Raw genomic sequence first — 17,949 nt, 5'->3', positions numbered from 1 at the left:
AGCCAGAAGTCTTATTAGTGCTGAGATTCCCTAATTAGCCTGTTCTCTATGGAGCAGAATTGCCAGCTTGGCACCTGGAATGTGCCCATTTGTTGGGTGCTCCTTGCTGGGACACAGGAGTCACAGTGCCCTAGAGAAGCCTCTGCACTTGTGGTTATGTCAGAACCTAACAGATAACACTTCCAGCAGCATTTAAATCCTGCACTTTTCCAAGTTGGTTCTCTGCCTGTGGAACATTTGGGAAAATTTGAGCAAAACTCCTAGAGCTGCTTTTGAATTGATGGCATGGAAAAATGCATCTTTCTTCCTAAAAGTTGCTGTTATCATCCCTTTTAGTGCTATGTTTCCATAACACAGTAACTTTGGAGAGCAAAATGTTTCAGATGTTTATTTTGCACTGGGGTATGGCACAAACAGTGTTTCAGGTAAGCTCTGTACCTCCTTTGCAGTGGTAAATCCCCTGTACTAATCAGTACAGACTATAGATGCTTGGTTGAGTCATTAATTTGAAGAAGAACAAGGTTTGCTCCCTTGTGTATGTGTGTATATATGTGTTTGTGTCCAAATAAAAGTATGCCAGGTGTCTGCCATGCTGTGTTGGTGTCATATCTGCAGGTTTAGGAATCATTACAGTGGTTACCTAGTTTCCCCAAAGCAAAAAAAAAAAGTATTTTTAGAATTACTGGTTGTATTAGGAAAACCTAAAAGACTATAAAAAATATGCTTGAGAACAACTGGCCAATTTTACCTCCCCAGGCCAAATGCAAGCAGCATCTAGGTCATTCCTCCATTGATTTACTGAAGGGCAAATAATGTCAGACAGTTTTTAAACAAAAACAAAATTTCAATTTTGTTTACCTCCTCAGCAGCCCAGTTGGATGTCAGCTACCATTTAGCTGGGCCAATAATATTGATATTTGATGTCAGTTCTTATTCATTACCGCACCCAAATGATGCAAAAGTCAGATCTCTCAGATGTTTCTGTGGATAGCCAGATAAAGCCAGGGATGTCTGACGGCATCTAACAGACACAAACAAGAAAAGAACAGAATACAAAATCAAAAACCTATCTGCTCTTATTGTTATTTATGTATTCAAAGTGTTCACCTCTTTGCATAAACTCAAAGCCAGTTGCTTACAAAGGTTACTCAGTAATATCAAACGTGTTCAATTATACATGCAAAAGGGCTAATAGGTTCTTCCTCTAGTTTATTTCTGTCTCCATGCATAAGAAATATAATTACAGAACTGAATTACATTTTAATACAGATTTTATTATCATTAGTTAACCATTTTCAGGCCATCAGACACTGTTAGAAGTAAAAAAGAAATCTATTCCATCTCTCTGTCATGGCAAAGAATCTGTGTCAAGATACCCCTGTTTCACTTGTTGTCAAACTGCTCTTTCTGATGTTAGGGGTTCACCCTGAAAATTGTCCTGGAATTTGCTTGTACATCCACCCTCTGTCATAGTCGTGTTATTCCCTAATTTTGGAAGTGATTTCCTGCAGTGCTCCCTTCCCTTGGCCATCCTTCCTGTGTTAGCACTGGGCCTGCTTTACACATCATGTGCAGACCAGATAACACGTTCTGGGGCCATTCAAGTAGAATTGGGTAGGTCCGTCTTTATTTTGATCAATTTGAATATTTTTGCTCTCCAACTCTGATACTCTTAATGTAGAAGTCTGGATGGCTATGTCTAGCAGATAGCCTAGAAGTAAAAATATTCCTCTGTATCGTACTGTGAGGAAGCTGCAATGTGTAGGGACTTATTTAACGTTAAAGGCCAAGGAAATTCAGGATGCATTGGTTTGGAAAGGAGTGGCTGTATCCCTGTGTCCCTGAGAGAAGAGACAGTCTCACAGCCAAGGCCCTCCAGTGGGATTAAAAAAACCCACAAATCCAGGACTGATTTTTAAATGTCACACCTTGTTTGTGTCATTCAGTTTCCCATCACCATTTCAGGTTTCTCATCAGAGATCATTTGCAAAGAAAAACTCAGTAATAGGTGTCACACACCTCGATAAGCCAAGGGCAGAGAAAAGCCTCGTGCAGCAGATGATGGGCACTGAGAAACTTTCAGCATCAGTAAATGCACCAGCTGCTGCTGGAGTTTACCTCTGCACTCCTAAATCAGACAAAATGCAGTTCCTTCCCTCTCTGTTTGTTTTGTCTTCCTGGGTTATTTTTGGTTCAAAATCCCAGTTATAATTTCTTCAGGGGAAAAAGTCATTATAAAATCTCTTAGTCTAGCAGTTTGCTTCATCAAGGCACAAGTTGAAAACTTGTTCGAAAACTTGGCTTTACCTGTTTTTTCTGTTCTCTCTAACATATATAAATACATTATATATAAATAAACATAAACCTGTTTGAAGATTCTAAACCCAATCCCGTCAAGTTTACTAACTAAAAATAATCACAGCTCAAGAAAATCTGCCTTCTTTTGTTTCAAACCTTTGCATTGTGAGATGTGAGATGAGCTCATTCTGCCAGGGGACCTCTCTCCTCCAGCCCCAGCGTTTGCATCCCTTTTTTGTTTGGACAACGCTCTGCTCTCAGGCACAGGGTGGGATTTGGGGCTGTCCTGTGCAGCCCAGGGGTTGGACTTTGATGAGCCTGGTGGGTCCCTTCCAAGCCAGGATATTCTTTGATTCTATGATTTACCACAGTGTTGTTTTTTCAGTTCTGTTTTTACAATCCCTTCTGGTGCTCTTTGTTGTCACCATGCAGGGACTCACAGCAAACCCCAAACTATCTTGTAAAATTCACCCAAACAAATGTGGGGAAGCTTAGATTTTAGAAGATCTTCTTTTGTTCTTCCTCATGGCTGGCTCTAGAAGAATATTTCAGTATTCTATTTCAATATTCTAGAATATTCCATCCAGAAATTAATTCAATAGCCATCAAGAAATTCAGTACCTGAAGGGAGCCTACAGAAAGATGGAGAGAAACAAAGCCTGGAGTGACAGGACAAGGGGGAATGGCTTCAAACTGACAGAGAGTAGGGTTAGACTGGATGTTGGGAAGAAATCCACATGATGATGGTATAGATGAGGAATGTAGGGTAGGAAGCAAGGCAGGTGTCTGCCATCACGCTGTCTCATTTGTTTTGGACCAGCAGTAAATGAAATATTTAAATATTTAGCTTTTCTAATTGAAGCTTTTAATCAGATTTTGCTCTTCTTTAAATATTTGCACATGATGAAGCTTCATCTCAACTCTTCGTGATAAAAATTCGGGGTAATGCACTGACATTTGGCTTCAGACAGCTCTGTAAAGCCCTAGAAGAAAAAATGTGGCATTATTTTTAGATGGCTTTGACATAACTTGGGTTTGAGTAACTTTAAAGACTTCTAAAAATTCTTTAAAGAATTGTATATTCTAGGTCAGATTAGCCCTTGAAAGATCCTCAGCAGAAACCGATAATAATTGACTATACAGTCTTTTCTTTTATGTTTCCAGACTTTATATTTACAAATCTAAACATGTTGTTATGTGCGTTTGCTGCTAACTAAAGGAAACAGAGATTATCTCCTTTAATATGATTTTGTTTGCTTATTTCTGTGTTCTGCAGTGAATGTGACCCTCTGTGTATACAGTACATGAAACGAGCACTGTTTAGCATGCAGAACCGCAAGCACTGTGGAAAACTTTGCCCTTCTTTCTTAGAGGAGAAGAATTAATTTGTGTATCCTAAGGAATGAGGATTTTTTCTAAATTGCATCTCCTGGCCCAGCACACCAGCCTTTCCTGTGGCAGATGGACACTGTGGGTCCAGACCTCTGCATAATTCATTTTTTACCAGCTGTTTCTTAAATTCATCTTTTTGCAAAACAAACAAAATTGAAACGCAAAGATCCACCCAGATTCTTTAAAATTCAACTTCCCGTGTGCAGTACAGTTCAACCTGCCTCTCTTTGTGGCATTTCATGGAAAAATGTGTTCTAAAACACATGAGAAAGCAGCACAGCATCCCTGCCTTCTACCCTGTGACTCTCTCATGTGACAGTCACATTTTTGACAAATGGTGGACAACTTTGATGTTACCAGTGGCAGTGTTGTTGTCACTGCCTGGACTGAGAACCACTGAGTTGTGAGGCCACAGCTCCAGGCAATGCTGCTCACACTGGGTCTGCTCCCTGCCAGCTCTTCCAGTGCTCCCAGTTTGTTCTGGGCAGGCTCACTTTGCACATTGCATTAGCCTGGACACCTCTTAAAATAGGTGCTATTGGATTTGTACTGGTTACCAGTGGATGAGGAACAACATCGTTTGTGCAAAGCTGTCTCTTCCAAAGGGCTTAAACTAAATGTGGGGTAGAAAAATGGGATTAGTTTAGACCAGTGCTTTGTGTTTGGTAGGAGGACTCTTGAACATCAAATCATGGCCAAAGGGAAGCAGGGTGCCTAGAACAGTGCTGGATCTGCAGTGCAAAGGATGTGGCTTTGTAGAATACCAAGCTGGATTTAAAATGAATTTATGCAAGCATGAAAGTAGGACCAGCTTTGGAAAGGCTTCTCTGCCATGAGAATGCAATTAATCTGTGGTTGAATAAATATCACTGTTAGAAGGCACTTGAATATCAGATTGACTTAATCTGAAAATAATTGAGAACACACAGCTGAAGTCCATCAGGGGTAGGAACGCACATTGTTTTGGTGCTGTATAGGGCTTGCAGGGCAAGGTTTGCCATGCAGACAGACAGCGCCATTTCAGGGCAGGCCGTGGGTCAGTCACGGTCATTTCAGGGCTCTCAGCAGACCCTGGATCAGCTGCCGCCATTTCAGGGCAGGCTCTGGGTCAGTCACGGTCATTTCAGGCCTCTCAGAGGGCCCTGGATCAGCTGCCGCCATTTCAGGGCAGGCTCTGGGTCAGTCACGGTTATTTCAGGGCTCTCAGCAGACCCTGGATCAGCTGCCGCCATTTCGGCCATGGGTCCGTCGCTGCCACTGGGGCAGGCCATAGGTTGGCCACCAGCATTTCGGTGTGGCCCAGAGGCTGAGACTCAAGGGGACAGGGATGGAGCAGTGGCCATCCTGGTGATTTTGAGCCAGTCAGCCATTTCTCTGGTCTCCTACAGAGGGCTGCGAGAACTCTGAGGTCAGTGAGGGCCATGGGGGCTGTGAGGTGTGAAGGCTGAGAGGGCTGTGGTGGGTGTGAGGGCTCTGAGGGCTGTGGGGTCTGTGGGGGCTGTGAGGGCTGTGAGGGCTGTGGGGTCTGTGAGGGCTGTGGGGGCTGTGAGGGCTGTGGGGGCTGTGAGGGCTGTGGGGGCTGTGAGGGCTGTGGGGGCTGTGGGGGCTGTGAGGGCTGTGGGGGCTGTGAGGGCTGTGGGGGCTGTGGGGGCTGTGAGGGCTGTGAGGGCTGTGATGGGTGTGAGGGCTGTGATGGGTGTGAGGGCTGTAGGGGCTGTGGGGTCTGTGAGGGCTGTGGGGTCTGTGAGGGCTGTGGGGTCTGTGAGGGCTGTGGGGTCTGTGAGGGCTGTGGGGTCTGTGAGGGCTGTGGGGTCTGTGAGGGCTGTGGGGTCTGTGAGGGCTGTGGGGTCTGTGAGGGCTGTGGGGTCTGTGAGGGCTGTGGGGTCTGTGAGGGCTGTGGGGTCTGTGAGGGCTGTGGGGTCTGTGAGGGCTGTGGGGTCTGTGAGGGCTGTGGGGTCTGTGAGGGCTGTGGGGTCTGTGAGGGCTGTGGGGTCTGTGAGGGCTGTGGGGTCTGTGAGGGCTGTGGGGTCTGTGAGGGCTGTGGGGGCTGTGAGGGCTGTGGGGTCTGTGAGTGCTGTGATGGGTGTGAGAATTGTGTGGGCTGTGAGGGGCTGTAGGGGCTCTGAGGGCTCTGAGGGCCGTGGGGTCTGTGGGGCCTGTGAGGGCCGTGAGGGCCGTGGGGTCTGTGGGGTCTGTGATGGGCTGTGGGGGCTGTGGGGTCTGTGGGGTCTGTGATGGGCTGTGGGGGCTGTGGGGGCTATGGGGGCTGTGGGGTCTGTGATGGCTCTGAGGGCTGTGGGGTCTGTAGGGACTGTGGGGTCTGTGAGGGCAGTGGGGTCTGTGAGGGCAGTGGGGTCTGTGAGGGCAGTGGGGTCTGTGAGGGCAGTGGGGTCTGTGAGGACTGTGGGGTCTGTGAGGGCAGTGGGGTCTGTGAGGGCAGTGGGGTCTGTGAGGACTGTGGGGTCTGTGATGGGCTGTGAAGGCTGTAGCGACTGTGGGGTCTCTAGGGACTGTGGGGTCTCTAGGGACTGTGGGGTCTCTAGGGACTGTGGGGTCTCTAGGGACTGTGGGGTCTGTAGGAACTGTGGGGTCTCTAGGGACTGGGGGCTGTGAGAGCAGTGGGGACCGTGAGGAATTTGAGGGCAGTGGGGACAGTGAGGTCACTGAGGGAGTAATGGCTGTCCTGGTGGGCTCTCCTGCTCAGAGAGGGTTGTTTGATTTAATCTGGGCAGTGCATGGAAGCAACAACAAAATTCTCAGGTGGTTCAATAACAAAGTTTGACTTGCAAACTTCAGAACATTAAGGTTCTGTATGAATACATTTCTAATATTGTTGATTTTTTTTTTATGCATTTAGTTGCCCTTACTACATACCCAAATACAAGATAAGGAGCCAAATATTATGTTAGACTCAATGATCTTAGAGGTCTATTTCAACCTAAATGATTCTGTGATTTTATGTGTTCCTTTGGTGGTTTCTCTTTAAAAAAAGCACATGTACTCACTTTTTTTTCAGTGGCTTAGATGTTCTGCATTTTAAAATGAACAGTCTTGCATTTCAGCAGTAGATCTCTTGCGACTAATTCTAATTTATGAATTTAAGAAAGTATGTATTATTTCTGTATTTTAACATTACTGCAGTGAACAGTACCAGTTTTTCACATTTGGAACTGAATGACAATAAAATCCCTGTGCACAGACTTGGTGTAGCACAGGAATTTTTATGCTTGTTGCTCTCAGGAGTGTCTAATCAGGTAATGATGACACCTAACTTTACTTCAGTCCAGTAATGGCAATTATCATTCATCTCCTCTCACTGCACAGCTCCCAGAATTCAGACCCTTCTTTGATGGTTAGAAAGGGAAAAACAAAAGTGATTATTTTAAACCTCTCTGCAAAAGCTACTGCTCCCTTTGCAGCACTGTTTCAAGTGCAATGTCAACTGCTGTGAGCAGTAACTCTGCAGGGAGTGCAGTGGTTTCTTATGTAAATTTATGCAAAGGGTTTCTGCAATCCTAGCATGTGCTGTGCTCCTCAAACACACACCAGGCACTTCCTGCTACTCGATGTGACAAAGGGAAGGCAGATTCCCCCCGTTTCACACAGCAAGAGGAAAGCCTGCAGAGTGCATGTACACAAACTAGAGACTCATGATCCGGGATTCTTTTTGAAAGTCAGTAGAACTGGAAACTGCTACAACAAAGTTCTGCCATTCCCGTGGATTACTTTTAGTGGAGCTCTTCCTTTGGAGAACACAAGGGTGTTCTGAGACTCCACGTGCTCTGAAAGCAACAACAGCCACCTTTTTGGGTCAACTTCTGGCTCTACTCAGGGCAAAATCAGGAGCTGTTCATTGACAGCTGCTAAGAAAGGTGGAGGATTCTTCTGTAGGAACCAACAGTGAAGCTTTGAGATGATTGTTTTTGCATCAGTATCTTGGATTCTCCTCATCCCCACAAGAGCTGGTGTCTCACCAGTTTGTGGCTATTCAAAGCTGTAAAAAAGGTCACTGGCAGTGAGGGCCAGGCCCCAGTTTCATGAGCTCTGGATTTTCAGTTGTTTCAAAATATAACTGGTCTTCTGTAACTTTGATCACAATGCAGAACTCAAAACTATAAAAGGCCAAAGGCTGGAAAAAAGCAGATGGGGAAACACCAGCCCTGCCTGTTAATAACCCTTAATCTCTTCTTTCCCCCACTCTGGATGCACATAATTGTTAAAAATAGACCACTGCACTTTGAAAGTGAAATCAGTGTAGCTCTGTACTTTTGCCATGTCTTCTTCTAAAAGAAGATGCTATTTTCATTTGAAACTGCGATGATTTAAGCATGGTATTTCAAAAATGGGTGGTGATTGATTAGTCATTAGTCTAATAATGGGCTGCATCTGCATTTTTTCCTCCATCTTTATCATACTTTACATAACTCATTTGGATTAATTGGACGTTCAAATCTTTTTCCTTGTAACCACTACAGCAGATTCACACACCTCTGCCTGGATTCTCTTGGGTTCCCCTGCCCTTGCTCACTGCTGCTGCTCAGTGGGATGGGGTGGCTCAGGAACAGGGCTCTCGATGCCTCTGTGTTTCATTATTTTTACAGAGTGGATTTCATTTTTGCATTGCAACAAGGCCTGAGGTGATAACTCTCTCAGGTTTCTGATGTGCTGAAATATGGGAGGTAATGGCTCCTTCTCTTAAAAACATTCCCCTGAAGGTATATGAAATGGGGGTACAGTTGAGTGATTGAGGCTGTGTCCCACAGAATGGGGACACAGAAATCAGAATCAGAAATGCAGATTATTGCAGCCTCTCTGTGGCAGCTGTTCCTCATGTTGCTGCTTTGCCTGCTGGCACTTAATGGCCAGGAGTTCCCACCAGCTTTATGCACACTGAACAAACTCCTTTTGCTGGGTTCAGAGACTGGGAATGGGACTGGTAGGACCAGCGAGAAACTCATCAGACCTTTTCCATGCCCAAGCTCAACCAGATTCCCAGGAGTAGTGGAAAGGGGCAATAATTATCAGGCTTCTTTCTGGCTGGGAAAGGGCCCCACCATGGATCTGTTGCCACGGATGTTGATGAAAATGTCAAAGTCATTGCAGGAATCCCTTAAAACACACCTCATGCAGCTGCATCTGTCCTGAGAACAGGATTGCAAAGCCGTGAACCTGTCACAGTGAAAAGGAGTTGCTGTTCAGTCACTCTTCTGCCTTTTTAAAAATGTGTGTAAAAGGTGGTGAAACAACTACTGACCTGCCTTCAGCTGTGAGGAGGATGCTCCTGGGAGGAGTCTGCTGCAGTCTAAAGTAGATAAAGCAGCTTGATGCGGTTCATGTATTATTGATTGCTCAGCAATAAATCCAGAGGTGTGTTTGTAAGCAAGAGACATAATTATGCAGATTTTTATCCTTCTCACAAGTGTGAAACAGCAGTTTTCAGGGAATATTTACCTAAAGTGTACCTGGTGATTAGTCCCACTGCTAATCATTAATATTCAGAAGAAAAAATGCATTAAAAAAAAGGGCAGGGAGAAAGAAATAGAGTTTAAAAACTTCCTGGAAACGAAATAAATCATTTAGTTGCTGATGTAACAATTATTTGGTTTGTTTGCAAGTGTCAGTTGAGATTGGGATTGTGATGTATGCAGAGCTGAGCACGTCCATTTTAATGGGAGGTATTCTGGAATATAAAGATGTTCATGAAGCTGGCAGGAAGGTAAAGAGTGGAGGGTGGAACTGTGAAGGCAATTAAAGGACTTGCAGAGTCCTTTAAGTAGAGCATGGAACAGAGCCAGTCTTTGAATGCAAACTAATTGAATCCTTGTAATAAATTCTTTAATTACTCCAGTGTACACACACGAAGCAGCACCAGCTTGATTCTATAGACTGGGCAGCGAGTCTGAGCAGGTTTATAGAATCATTCTACATGCTCTCTGATGAAAGGAGCTAATGGAACTGGGCTGAGCAGCAGCAAATGTAGTGTAAATGGAAATCAGAACAAGGTGAATGTGCTTTTGCATCTCTTCTCCTTGAAACTCATTGTCTCCTCCTTTTACACGCAGGATGTCAGTCAAGCCCTGATGGTCCACCATGCTGTTCAGTAAAATACAGCATCCAAAACACATCATAAAAAAGACTTTAGTGTGGCAAGAAACAAGAGGAAAACCATGAGCAAGGCAGGGGGTTCTTCCATGAATGACTAAAATAATAACTGTAGCAGGGATGAAAAATCTAAAAGCTCACAGGAGAATTCAAAGTGATTCCACCTTAAAAGCTTCTGAAAATGGCCCATGGCCAGATGGAAATGAGTTAATTTAACATATGACTTATCTTTTTCTTTTTCTTCAAATGGTGTGTAGCTCCAAATAATCTTCCAGCTTGGTTACATTCCTGGTTTATTTCTTCCTATTGAAAAGTTGTTATTCCCCATCTCCAGCTCATTTGATTTGGATAAGGCGTGGAACAGAGCGAAGAAGAGGTGAAGTGTAATAGCTAGCTCATTAACAAAAGCATTCTGTGATGTTCTCAGTGTGGCAGCTGCCTCCGGATCGCTGATAATTAATGCATTTAGTAATAAGTCTGTGGGCTGAGTGTGTCGAGGCTGATCAAATACCTGTTTGTGTGTGTTGACATGTTGCCACCAGCAGTCTGTTTTCTTACTTCTGTTTCCTGATGAGCTGTGCTGTCTAATCACAGCAATCAGGCCAAACACACTGCTGCCTGTTACATTTTACACACACTTTGTTTCTACCAGGCCTCTGGGAGGACATTGTTACAATCTCTGCAGACGTGTGACAGCAAGATGTACTTGATCTTAGCCACAAGCCAGTGTGTGAACCCTTTGGAGCAGGACCATCTTCTCAAGGTCACCCAGCACACAGCACGATGGGGTGGTGCTCCCAGGGCAGGGTTCTCCAGCACTGCTGCTGTTCAGGGATCAGGGGATTCACCCTTCTGGTGCAGCCACAGATCCCAGAATCACGGAATAGTCGGAGCTGGAAGGGACCCCCGAGGATCACTGAGTCCAGCTCTTCAATGGGCAGCCCATGCATGCTGTCAGCACCAGGCTCTGAGCACTGAGCCCAGCAGGAGTGAGGGTGGTGCAGTGGATCTGGCACCTATAAACGATTGGATTGTGTAAATTCCTGCCGGAGAGGAGGGTTGTTTACCTCAGGGGTCTGTAGTAGCACCTATAAACGATTGGATTGTGTAAATTCCTGCCAGAGAGGAGGGTTGTTTACCTCAGGGGTCTGTAGTAGCAGTGGGGGAAAATAAACATGGCAGAGGTGGGATGGCAAGATTGTGGGAAAGCGGGGAATGAGTCTTCTCTGTGGTGTGCCAACTGCTGTAGCAAAATTAATGACTAGAAGGGAAAACCTGTAATACAAGTAAATTAGAGTGTTTTCCTCATAATTATGCCAGTAGTAATGATCCCCAAGTCAGGGCCGGGGAGAAGGTCAAAGTCAGCTCTACATTGGCAGTCACTTTGCAGCAGGGACCGTCTCTGATCAATGTTTGCATGAGATCTGTTCCAGGGACATTCTCGGTGCTGTTGTGATCTATCAGCTGGGCCGTGCTGTCACTCAGAAGAGAAATGTCACATTGCAAATCCCTGGGTGCAACTGTAGGTGACACAGGGAGCAGTCACAGAGCACCCACTGGAGTGTCCTCTGCAGCTCCCCTGAGTGGATTATGTGCAGGCTCACACTGATCTGGGTCAGAATGGCTGTAATTAAGCAGCATTTATTGAACTCATTTATTGGACACATACAAAACAAGTGTGAAGGCACACATGTTCTAAGCCAAACCAAAACTGCCACTCACACACACACACCCCCAAAGTAATTTTTTGTTTAAATATCTCTCTGGATAGAAAAAATCCAGAGTAAAATGCAATCATATGTCAAAGTCATATTAAGGCATATAAAATAATGGGTGTAGAGAACACTGGTGACTCCCTAAGTGGGCCATTGATAGAGATTGATATAATCTTTGCAGAAGAGGCTGGTGAAGTGTGAAGAGCTGGTCCAGAAGCCAAGTATTTATGCTGGGGAATGGAGGGATCTTTGCACACACATAATCATTTCCTCTTCCCTTTACTGGAGTGATTGGTGATGACTAAGGGAAGGAGAAATCCCACTCTGTAGTTGCTCGTGTGTGCCAGCTCCACCAACACCTCTGCTCAGCTGAGATGTGCATCTCTAGCCCCTCAGAAAGCCAGACCATTCCAAAATTGGTGACCAGTTTGGCAGGAGCCGCATTATAAACATCACAATGGGTACATGCATAATTAATCCAGGCCCAGTGCTCTCTGGAAAGGGTGGGGAGGAGGGAAGGGAGAGCTGATTTTTTATAGTCCAAGAAAACAGTGTCCAAGTGGGATGTGGACGGGACAGTAATTGAAATGCACCAAGGACAGGCAAGGGGAGGAGTTCTGCTGCCAAAATCCACTTTTATTTACCCTAAAGGACACAGATTGCTTGTGATCAAGTACTTTTATACTCCTATTATACTCCTGGGCTGCTTTAGACCAGCAGTATGAGAGGATGGGGTAATTCCTGCTAATGTGCAATTTAGCACTTGTAACACACCAAATGTATGAGAACACTGCTTGTAAGAGGAAGGGACTGGATTTGATGACTCTTCAAGTCTCATATCCATGATATTGGGTTTTTTCCCCAGATTAAAAATTTGCTGGCCATACAACAACTTGGAGTGTAGTTGTTGTGTTCTGGAGTTTTTTATTTGTTTCCCAACCAGCCTGCTTGCCCTCATCCTTTGCACTGGCTGAACTTGCTGGAAGGATCCAGATGAAATGGAGGGGACAGAGCTGTGATGCTCATGGCACTGTGCTGGGTGGGGGATAGTTATGATTACTGTTTTTTTGGAAAACAGCAGGTGCTGAGAGCCTGGCTGCTGAATTCTCCAAGCAATGATTGCTTTGTTTTTGGTGTTAAGTCTGTATTAGTCCCTGTACCAAGCCAGAATGGAACTTTGACATTTAGGTCTCCTCCAAATGAACCTAAAGATTTCATTATACCTACACCAGGGTAGTGTTTTGGAAGCCATTAGTTTCTAGTTGAGAAGCTGATGGATATTTTAAGATCTTAAATCCTCTTTGCTAGAAAACACCACACATTTTATTGCAGGTACTATTTATGTGGAGGATGTAAAAAATATTTTTTTATATTTTTTTTAATCATGATTGCAGTATCTGATGCATGTTTCACATGATTTTCAGTCCCATATCATTGTGATTCTCCTTCCAAACAATATTCTTTAATATAATCTTGCATAAATTGGAAAAACCATTGATAACTGTGAGTGCACACCAGCTGAGCTGCCTTAGGGATTTGAATCTTTATTTAGGAGGTTCAAATGAAAAGTAAAGGTTTCTGCATGGGTAACTGGGAGTTCTTTCTGGTCTAGTGAGAGGAATTAGCTAAACAAAGTTATGTTTGGGCATCCTTTACCCTGCCTTCTTTGATTTTTGCATTTATTTATATACTGCATAATCAAAACACTCCTTTTAGGGTTGGGGTTTGATTTGGGGGGTGGTTGCTGTGTTTTTTGTTTGTTTGTGTATTTTTGATTGGGTTTTTGTTTCTTTGTGGGATTGTTTGGTTGCTTTGGTTTTGGTTTTAGTTAATCTTGGACAGAGGCATGGGGGACATGGTCCAGCTCTCTTTCCTTGCAGAGTCCCTGAGTGCTTCTGTGGAGTTTCTCGCAGAATCTCTGAATATTCTGGGCTGGAAGGGACCCAGGAGGATCATCCAATGCACCCTTTAAGTGAATGGGGAGTTCCCCCTCAGGGTGGCTGTGGAGCACGGCAGGGAAGGAGCGTCTGTTCTGCTCCCATCTTACTCTTCACATAGAAAACAGGAGCTGACAAAGTTAAAGTCACGGCTTAAAGGCCAATCCTGTGGCTGCATGAGAGGAAAAGAACTACAAGGCCTGTTCTTAGGTGTCAGAATTCCAGATGACCTTTTTTCTCCTTTGTATTTGCAGTTTCTCCTGAACTGGTCTGTTTAGAGGCCATGTTCTCTTGTTGCTATTCAAGCCAACAGCGCAGATAAGAGGCTGCGATAACCTCCCATATAACAGATTATTTCTTTATTTAAATGCAGTTGTGGCTGCCCAGCCCTGTGGCAGGGGCTGTGGTGCTGGCAGAAGGACAGAAGCAATGCCTTGATTGTGTTTGCACCTTTGGCAGGGGGACACCATCGCTTCCTGCGACTCCTCCGGCGTGATGAAGCTCTGGGACATGCGCAAGCTGCTCCCTGTTCTGTCCATCGACGCTGGGCCCCATCCTGCCAACCAGGTCGCCTTTCATCACTCTGGTAGGGCTCCAAAACAACTTTTTCCCCCTAAGAAAAGGTTTGGTTTGCAATCTCTCTCATCTCTCCCTAGTTCTGCAGCCAGATAACACGTGTGAAGCAGCACAGATGTGTTAATTTTGAAGAAATGCCTGATTGTGCCAATGATCAATAGATTTGTTTTCTCTGGGCTAAGCTGCCAAATAGGACTGCTGCTCCATTTATATAATATGAAAAATGCACGATAACAAAGCCCACAATTAATTGCAACAGTATTACATCAAATACAGGACTGATCAATGGGGGTAAAAAGCTTAGTGAGATTACCTGTGTTCCAGTGGTGTTCATTCTCCATTACTGTTTGTTTTTTTATTTGCTAATTCTGGAGTTGCATTTCATAACCAATCTTACAAAGCCCTCTTATAATTGCCTCAGAACTTCATCGTGCTGACAGGGCTGCTTACTAGGCACAAGGAATTGAATTAACCACTTATTTTTCATCATCAACCACATATTACCATGTCAGCAATGCTGTGAATGCACATTGCATTTTTGTTTGAAGAGGGGCCATTCTAGAACATTTTTGTTTTAAAACAATCTTCAGTTCCAAAGCCCAGACAAGCATTCATGTTGCAGCACAGAATTAGATCCTAGCTTAGGAAGTGGTTTTACTCAAAGCTACTGCAACATGATATAATACAATAATATATAACATCATTTATATAGGCACATTGAAAAATAAGGATACATTTGCATTATGTGTTCATAAAATATAAAGCTTTGATAGAATATGAGAGATAATAAGGAATCATTAAAGAAAAATAATAGGATGGTGTTTTGTCATAATGACCCACATACTGTGGAATGCATATTATCAATATATTGAGTCACTTGGCAGAAAACTCTGACATCAAATTCCATATTATTTGTGTAGTAATTCCATGGATCTCTCTGCTGTATCATTAAATAAGGTATTTGCATTTTCCAAGGGAGAAAAAATGCCTTGACACTGCCTATTTTTGGGCAATTTCCCAAAGTCAAGTTTAACCACTATTGTATTTATGTGTGTAATTTGGAATAAGAGCTCTTTTTTTTGTTCAGGAGGATTTGAAGTTCCACATCTTAGTTTATGGTGTGTAATGTTGGGTCATTTGCAGCAGAACCACATCCCTGAAAACTGCAGTTGCAATATTTCTGCCAGATGGGAGCTTTCCATTAGAAAGGTTACCAGCTTCAGGTAATCTAAATGGGCACGTTTTTCCATCATTTGGACAAAATCCACCATTTTCTCTGCAGGAGTGACCACACAACAGAGATATCAGATTGGGGTGGCTGATCACAGAGAGGCAGAATGCAAAGGGATGGAATTCCAGCTGGCTGAAGATAGGCAAATACCTGCCTGAGACAGGCTGTAGCTGCTGCAAGAGGGATTGATAGATAAAATCCATCCTGTGTTTCACAGCCTGTCGGGAATGGGACATCTGCCTCAGCCACGACCTCTGCCTGAGGAGCAGCTTGCGTTGATTTTCCTTATCAAAACACGGCTCAGTTTCCAGCTGTGTCCCTCAGTCTCCCCAGCTGATCTTACACCACCCCGTGGAAAATACTCCACTGCATTAATAGGCAGACACACAAATTGTTCAGCTCTTACAGCTGGATTTAATTACTAGATTAGAGAGCCATGGTTGAGCAGGTTTTTTTCTCCTGCCCAATAATTATTTAAATTAAAGCTAATAATGATAGAAGAGGTTTATGAAAAGTTTGGCGGTATCAGCAAATGAGATTGAGGTCAGAGATAGGAAGGCCCCAGCTAATGGAAGAATTTGTTTTGCTTTCCTTTTTATTGTTTTCAAGTAAATATCTTTGCAAATGTAATGTAGACAAGCACATCTTCCCTTTTGTTTTTAAGTGGTGTTACCTCTGTGGGTATGACACGCACAGGTGGGAGGTGCTTCCCAAAGGAGGAATTTGTGAGGTACTGGGGTTCTCCCAGTGCTGTTTTTGGGGATGGGCCTTGCTGGCTCCAGCATTGTTAGTTAAAGAGCAGCCTAAAGCATTTCCTGCTTTGTCACATCTTAGATAAATTAGTGACAAAAGCTGTGTATAACTCTTTCTGCATTAGCTGTGCTCTGCCTCAGCTTTTCTTCAGCTCAGCTTAAAGGTGGGCTTTTCCATACTTGGGAATGAGCAGAAAATTACATTAGTAATTACCACTGCACTTGGTGGGGATTTTCTGCTTTGCCCTGCGCTTTCTGGAACAAGCTCAGTGAGAGGTGAGAGGTGAGATGGAGCTGCCTGGGACGCAGCCCCCTGGGGGTAATGCTCTTCAATGTTGTGTATAATATCAGAAATTTTTCTGATAGCGTTTCCTTTGAATTCTGCATGCTGTGAATGGCTGACCAGTGTTAGTGTGCAAGATGGACCACAGCATAACTGATTTTTAAGCTAAATTCACTTTTCCTTTTTTATGTGCAAGTTAACTGGCATCTCCATGTGAGTATATTCTTGTGTAGCACTCATACATCCCTGTTGTCACCACCTTTTGTGTTTCCAGTTGCTGTTTAGAAAATGTAAATAAGATTAATCAAAACCCAGCATTGCATATGTAAGAGAAGGCACAGAAGACTCCAGCTTGTGTGCTATGATGTATTTATTTATTATCACAGCACATTAAAACAAACAAACCAAACAAGCCCCACTTCACAGCAACAATCCAAAATCAAGAGCAGTTACAATAAGGCTGAGGGCAAGCAAATAATATTTGGGAAAATGCACTGCTTTATTTTGAGCTCTGGAGATACAGTGAGGTGTTAACATCTACCCTGCTTCCACCCAGGCTGGGCTGTGTTGTGTCAGCATGGACAAATAACCTTACCATGCTTCTGACCATCCCCAAGAGCTATAGATGTGTGCCTTATTCTGAGGAGAAGCAGATTAAAAGAATGTAAAAGCTGTAAATGAGTGTGAGAAACGGCAGGATCGAGATTATCTTGCAATACAAGTTGTTTATTTTAGGAGACAACAATTCTAGGGATGCAGGAGACACCTTGACAGTGAACAGATGGCACCACTGTCAGCCATGGTGGGGTCGGGGCAACTGCGCACTGCTGCTCTCTAAAAGCAAGTTTCATTTGCTTAATTACACATCACATGATGTCACACAGCACCACTACCACGAGGCAAACATTGGTCCAATGGCTGGCAGTTGTTTGCTGTTCCTCTGCAGAGTTTTTTTGGTGTCAAATAGCAGGGATGAATTTTTGTCTCCACATTAGCAACCCTTTTACTGAACACAGGATTATTGACAGGTTTTCTGGGATGTCATTGCTGGAGCACTTTCAGTGTTTGCACTTGACATTATTTGGGTTATTACTGATAATGTTGAAGCCACAAGCAATCCCCAGAGGGATGGGGGCATGGAGATTAGAGCTCAGAGGGTTAGAATTTCCACTGATATTGAGACATCAGGTAAAGTTCCAAAATTACAGTTCTCACATCCCTAATCTGGTAACAATTTGTGTGCTCAGAACAGAACTGGCAGATGTAGTCCTTGCAAATCAATCTTGCAGTGAGGTGCCTTCTCAATTTTCTCTTTGATTTCCTCAATTTTGTTGGTGTATTAACTGCAAAGACAAGCTGGTGTTAAGGTGACAGAGCCAGGTGTCCTTGCTCCTTCTTTCCTCCTTTCCTTCACACTTTTGATTGATCAGTGCCCCTTAAGTGGCACTGAGGGTGGAGAGTTTTCTAGGATGGAAGAATCTGTCCTTTGCTGGGGAAACTGATGCCTTGGGAAGGCTGACCTGGAACAGAGACTGAACAGAGCTAGAGAATAAAGCAGGGATTTATTGAAAAGCCTTTAAGGATACACCTTGGGCAGGACAAGAGCCTGGCCAGGGCTACACCCAAGGTGGACCCAAAATGGACTAACAGTCACAAGGTCTCA

The 17,949-nt window shown here is 44.1% G+C and overlaps 1 protein-coding gene across 4 annotated transcripts in view; it reads left to right on the top strand.

Moving 5' to 3' along the window:
* Positions 1–17,949, top strand: part of SPAG16 (sperm associated antigen 16) — a 362,296-nt gene that overhangs the window by 244,185 nt on the left and 100,162 nt on the right. For all 4 annotated transcript variants that reach the window (XM_063400108.1, XM_063400107.1, XM_063400106.1 and 1 more), the window contains one exon: positions 13,904–14,030. In XM_063400108.1, the coding sequence (XP_063256178.1) occupies positions 13,904–14,030 (127 nt within the window). The remainder of the gene's footprint in view (positions 1–13,903; positions 14,031–17,949) is intronic.

Source organism: Prinia subflava, chromosome 6 (assembly GCF_021018805.1).
Source record: "Prinia subflava isolate CZ2003 ecotype Zambia chromosome 6, Cam_Psub_1.2, whole genome shotgun sequence".
NCBI classification, from domain to species: Eukaryota; Metazoa; Chordata; class Aves; order Passeriformes; family Cisticolidae; genus Prinia; species Prinia subflava.
This window is presented reverse-complemented; position numbering and strand designations above follow the sequence as displayed.